General features: G+C 30.7%; 1 protein-coding gene across 1 annotated transcript; it reads left to right on the forward strand.

The window, feature by feature from the left end:
- The first annotated feature begins 204 nt into the window (after positions 1 to 204).
- On the forward strand, positions 205 to 3,826 carry LOC149225798 (abietadienol/abietadienal oxidase-like). Its single transcript, XM_089375148.1, has 9 exons — positions 205 to 461; positions 1,759 to 2,086; positions 2,251 to 2,400; positions 2,486 to 2,719; positions 2,805 to 2,891; positions 2,995 to 3,073; positions 3,177 to 3,289; positions 3,378 to 3,496; positions 3,690 to 3,826. Exons 1-9 carry the CDS (start codon positions 223 to 225, stop codon positions 3,778 to 3,780), a joined length of 1,440 nt encoding a protein of 479 aa, XP_089231274.1. The 5' UTR covers positions 205 to 222; the 3' UTR covers positions 3,781 to 3,826.
- Positions 3,827 to 6,244: the final 2,418 nt, after the last annotated feature.

Consider the following 6,244-nt stretch of genomic DNA (forward strand, 5'->3'; position numbering starts at 1 on the left):
GTCCCAGTCTTTATGGCTCAATTATTGGTTTTCTACTGCTCAATTATGAGAGTAATTATTAGCTCAATGATTATAGTAAGGACATACGTAAAATTAAAAATGTGACAGCAGCAGCGTGAAGTACGCAAATAATTGATATTATGATTTCCAAGCTATAAATTCCTCGCGCCCTCTCAGAAGCAATCTATGTTCGCTTAAGTTGGTCCGGGAATTAATTTGAGTATGGCGGACCAAATGCCTTTAATGGTGGTAGCGTTCACTGCCGCAGCGGTGCTTGTCCACCTTATCTACAGGGCGTGGGGAAATATTCAGGGCAGGAGAGAGAGGAATAAGGTGGAGACGAATCATGGCCGTCTGCCACCTGGGTCGACTGGGTGGCCGCTGGTTGGAGAAACTTTGAGTTATTATCTATCCATGACCAGTAATCATCCCACAAAATTCATCGAGGAACGAGAGCGAAGGTAACATCACATCTAATATGTAATATTATTTTTGGTTGATTAGATGGTGAAGGGTTAGTTTATGTAATATTTCTTTGGATGATTATCCGGCGAAGGGTTATCTTAATTAGCAGTGTTGCAGTGTATAACTTATAGCATTGTTTAAATTTTTTAGATTTTTTGGGGGTTAGGTTTTGTTAATTTGATTCGGCAAGTAGATTCTTTCAAGTTGATTTATTTGGGTTTTTTTGGTGGATTCTAAAAAAAATTGTTCATTAATATTTTTAATATTTAATAAGATATATATAAATATATTAAAAACTAAGGCAGTTTTTTTCATCTCAAATCTATTGTGAACTAAATTGAAAATTGAAACAAGTAGGACATCAAAACTTCTAGTAAACTGTGTGTTGTCATTTATCTCTCCAATGTTTCCGGTGAATACTTCATCTAGAAAAGCTTAATGTCCCTGAAAATAAGTGAAGTGTTGACTTGAAAAATTAGACATATAAATGACAACATAGAGTTCACCAAAAAATTTGATATACATCAAATTAATGACAATGGAAATATTTATACTAAAATTGAAACAAGTTTTTAAAACAGAAAACTTCATAGAGTGTAATTGTGTATATATTTTAAGATATAAAGGAAATCCATTTAAATATCAAGGAATATTCGAATTCAAGCTTCTGTGATCCATAACTTGTTAATTTATGAAGATTTTTGGAAAGAATCACATTGCCAATGTTTGGTCGATGCATTTAAGAACCGGCTAGTGTAGTTCATCTTTAGGACGAGATAAAGAGATAGACTAAAGAAGGTTAAATAGGAAGATAGATCATTCTAATAGCTAGAGAATAGAAAATTAAAATAAATAAACTGTAATATAAAATTTTTACACTTGAATTTAAAAAAAAAAAACATAAATATTTTTAAAATTTTGAATTTTATAAATTTATAATAAATTCAAGATTGAAACAAATTTATAATATTTTTGAAAAAATTATTTTTATAAATTAATAATAAATTCAAAATTAAAATAAATTTATACAATTTAATTTTAACTATTATTAAATTTAACTTCTATGATTCATATATATATATATATATATACTATTTTGAAACTTTAAATCAACTTTGATGGGGATGTGTTAGGATAGGGAAAATTGCAAATTTAATTTCAAAAATACGATTTTGTGTTTTGAAACTTTTTCCTCAGGGTTCTGGTTAATGTGATCAGAAAAAACTGCAAGTGTGCTGTTGTGTGGTTTTTTTGCTTCACTTTCTTGTAGTTGATGGATGGAAAGAATTGCAGGTATAAGTCGGACATTTTCATATCTCATTTATATGGAGAGAAGATGGTTGTTTCGGCAGATGCCCACTTCAACAAGTTTGTGCTGCAGAACGAGGGAAGGCTCTTTCGAGCCAAATACCCTAAGGCTATGAATATTATGATTGGCAAATATGGGCTGCTCACAGTGCATGGCGACCTGCACAGGAAGCTCCATGGAATAGCTGTGAATTTGCTGAGATCTGAGAGGCTCAAAGTTGACTTTATGGAGGAAATACAGACTCTGGTGCACTCAACTCTGGATAGATGGGCAGAGATGAAGGAGATTTTTCTTTTTAAAGAGTGTCACCAGGCAAGCAAGCTAGATTGGTTTGGTTCCATGTTAAAATTTATTAATCATTTCATCTACATCGCACATGCAGGCACCAGATAATTCTAACAATCTTTTCATTTAGATGCAGCCAGCAGATTTGGAAATCATTTGAGTTTTCATAATACAGTTTTTTCTTGTTGCAGATGATCATCAACTTGATGGCCAAACAATTGCTGGACTTATCTTCTTCCAAAGAGACAAGTGAAATTCGTAAGCTGTTCATTGATTTTGGCAATGCATCTGTTGCACTTCCTATCAAGATTCCTGGCTCCACTTATTTCAATGGGATTAAGGTATGAGTATCATCTGGTTATCACAATTTGTTGTGAAAAAATTTTAAGTTATCATTTTCATTATTTGCTGTGTTGATTGATGCAGTCTAGGGAGCTTCTCATAAAAAAGATTTTAGAGACAATGGAAGAGAGAAGGCAGTATCCAGAGGTGGCTCATCATGATTTGCTGGCAAGGCTCATGGAAGAAGGTACCCTTTCAGAGGAAATTATTTGTGACTTTATTCTATTTTTGCTCTTTGCTGGCCAGACATCTTTCAGAGCCATGCCATTTGCCATCAAATTTCTCAGTGATTGTCCCAGAGCATTGCAACAGATGAAGGTATGTACAGTTTTTCATATTTAACACTGAGTAACACAGTCAGGTTTTATGGTGGACTTAGGGTATTTTGTGATGCTCATGGCAGGAAGAGCATGATGCTATATTAAAAGTTAAAGCTGGCCATCACAAACTCAACTGGGATGATTACACATCAATGAAATTTACTCAATGTGTATGTAAATTGCAGTTATTTCATTCCATATTAATACAATTTTGTTTTTATTTTAATATGATAAGATATGTATTAAAGTATATTTTTTATTTATTTTATACAGGTCATAAATGAAACACTTAGATTAAGTAATTTGGCAGCAGGGTTTTTCAGAGAAGCTATGGAAGACACAAAAGTGAAAGGTATTGTGAAATGTATATATTTTGAAAACCATTTTAGAAAAGATGAAAAATATTATTTTTATTTTTAATAAAACATTTTTCATATTTATTTTTTATTTTTCAGGTTATGTTATTCCTAAAGGATGGGTAATTTTTGCATTTACCACGGCTAACCATCTGGATAAAAAGTTCGATGCACCTCTGAAGTTTGATCCATGGCGATGGCAACAAAATCAGGTAGGTTAATTTTATGCAATCTATGTTTTGAATTTAGAATATTCTTAAGGAATTTAATTAGAATGATTAAACTTTAATCATATTGCAGGATTCTTCATATGATCCATTTTATATACCTTTTGGAGCTGGAGCCAGGCTTTGCCCAGGATATAATCTAGCTAAACTTGAGTTGGCTCTCTTTTTCCACATTTTCATAACAAGATTCAGGTTTATATTTCTACTGTAACATTTTTTATATTGGAAAACAAAGAAACATATTTTGATATTTATTTACTTATAGTTTCAAACCCATAACATTAGGTTTTAATAATTTTTTAAAGATAAATCTATATATATAGATAGATATATATAATTTATTTTTAAACCAGATTAATAATTTTTTTTAACTATGTAATTGCAGATGGGAAACACTTGCAAATGATAAGATCTCATATCTTCCGTTACCTCACTTGACCAAGGGCCTTCCGATTCGCCTCCATCCCCGGGAATGAGGATGTGATTTATTTATGTAAACATCATATGAATTATGAGGATATGATTTATTTATGTAAACATCATATTTTTAATTCATAGTTATGGAAAAAACTACAATAATTTTTTGAAAATTCAGAAGGAAATATTGTATTTAATTTTTTATTATTATAGGTAATTATAGTATTTGTTACTTTTATTTTATATTATAAAATTATTAATTAGATTTATTCAGGGTTATTGGGAGGGATTGTGGGAAGAATCATTGTTATTATTTTTCTTAACTTTAATTTTATATAAGTTTAATTTTATCTATGTTACTTGAATTTTTGGGATATATTATATATTTTTTTGAAAATTTGAATATTTTTTATGATGAATTATTTAAAATGTTTTTTTTTTTACTAAATTGAAATATATTTATTTTTCTTTCGAATTAATGATGATTTTAGGGAATTAAAGTTTCCAAGGGTATCTAGATTTGATGTCGCCTTACATAAGTGATAAGCATCTCATTGTGGGTCATCTCACAATTTTAGTGATAAGCATCTCATTGTGGGCAGATCAATGTTTTTGCATGCAATAAACGCTCAACAGAGTAACAAAAAAGAAGAAGAATAAAATGACATCTAGACTGTAAACTAGTTTATCTGAATTTAAAAAAGGTAACAGAATACCTAGATTTCTTTACATCCTTATTTCTATGCTAAAAAGGGCATTAAGAGAAGATCAACATAGTTTTGAAGACTAAGGAGGTTAAGTAAGTGGATTTTGTGAAAAATATTTTGAAATAAAGATCTAATTTGGGTGTACATAGGGAACTCTAGGAGAAAGTGCCTTTTATCTTCAATTGTGTGTTACAAAGATGACAAATTCTTGTATCTTAGGGTGTTTTGGGAATGGTTTGTTGCTAGCTCATGTGAGTTGGTTAATATTTTAGCAATGTTGATTTTTTTCTTTGTCCTAGTGAGAACTAAGAGATACTTTTGATCTTCTAGATTAGGGTTGATCAACTTCTTGTAGTATCTTAGCTTCATTTTATTTTCTAATCCTTTATCACACAACAAATTCTCTTTAAATTTAGACATAATATATTATTAGTATCATATAAAATGACATATTTCTATATTATCTAATGATTTTAGCTAAGAGTAATGCCTTCCCTCTTTTAGCCATTGGTGGTTTTGGATAGCATTGGAAGAAATTTTGGGGAGCCTCTCATCATCCATGTTTTTTTATTTTATTTTTATATATTCAATCCCTAACCATAGCCATGTACTCAATGGGGAAAAGGTTTACTTCTATGAGGAGGATAAGATAAGGTGTATTGTTTTCAACATTAACATTATATATATATATATATATATATATATATCGATTTTCTCTCTATTTTTCTACTATTCTCTAGAGATATTGCATCCCCAAACTTCAAATTGGTATAGGATAACAAGAGGAGCAAGAGTATCGAAGTGTTTTTTTTTCTTATCTCGAAATGAAAGATGCACTAATTTATACTTGTTTTCAAGCACTCTAGGAGAAAACACATTTCACCTTCAACCCTCTTAGTGTCACAAAGGTGAAAAATTCTTGCATCCCACAGTATTTTAGAATCTCCCAATGTTTAGTTTTAGTACATAGCTCATGGGAGTTGGTTCATATTTTAGCAATGTTGATTTCCTTCTTTGTGCTAGTTAAAAATGAGAGATACTTTTGATATTATAAATTAGGGTTGACCACTTCCTTGAAGTATATTGTCTTCCATTTTTTTTTAATTCTTTATTGCAGCAAAAATTCTCTTTAAATGTAGATGTAATAATACTTTTAATATTACCAGTACAAAATTATATCTTCCTATATTCCCTAATGATTTAGCCAAGACTTTGCATCTTAATGCCATCTTCACTTGGGGCATTGGTGGTTTTGGCTAGAGGTGAAAGAAAGTATAGGAATATTCGTTTCATCCATTATGTTTATCTTGTTATTGCACATTAAGTACATATCCATGACCACACACCCAATTTCCTTTAACATTAATATTATAAGTTTTAAAATTCTTTTGGATTAAATTGATCTAGATTTAAGAAGGGAACAAAATGAAATACAGATTTAAAATTAAAATACAATTAAAATGAATTTCAATTAATAACTAGAAATGCTAAAACTATTTACATGTAGAATGAAAACCAACTAGCTCGAACGATGGTGGCTTGTGTCTAAGAAGAGACGTGATGGCTACGTGCCTTTTGAATTATGTTATAATGAGGCTCAAAGGACTTTTTCTTGTGAAGAAACAATAGGAAACCCTAAAAATCCATATCCCTAACCATAGGAGATGAAGCACCAAAGGCTTATGGGTCCCAATGGGGTGAGTTGGAATTTCATCTTCCTATGGTTGTAACTTTGACAGATGTTCTTTGTTTGACACACACAATAGTTTGTTAAAAAGGTGTATCGGAGGAGAAGAAATTTTGATTTCCAATGTTA

This window comes from Pinus tabuliformis, chromosome J (assembly GCF_031772625.1).
Source record: "Pinus tabuliformis cultivar Carrire ecotype Pingquan chromosome J, CPIR1, whole genome shotgun sequence".
NCBI lineage: Eukaryota > Viridiplantae > Streptophyta > Pinopsida > Pinales > Pinaceae > Pinus > Pinus tabuliformis.

Excerpts from the sequence above, each read along its gene's own strand:
- LOC149225798 (XM_089375148.1), top strand. The coding sequence starts at position 223 with ATGGCGGACCAAATGCCTTTAATGGTGGTAGCGTTCACTGCCGCAGCG. Across the intron at positions 2,401-2,485 it reads CTTATTTCAATGGGATTAAG|TCTAGGGAGCTTCTCATAAA; the intron begins GTATGAGTATCA and ends TGATTGATGCAG. Across the intron at positions 3,497-3,689 it reads ATTTTCATAACAAGATTCAG|ATGGGAAACACTTGCAAATG; the intron begins GTTTATATTTCT and ends ATGTAATTGCAG.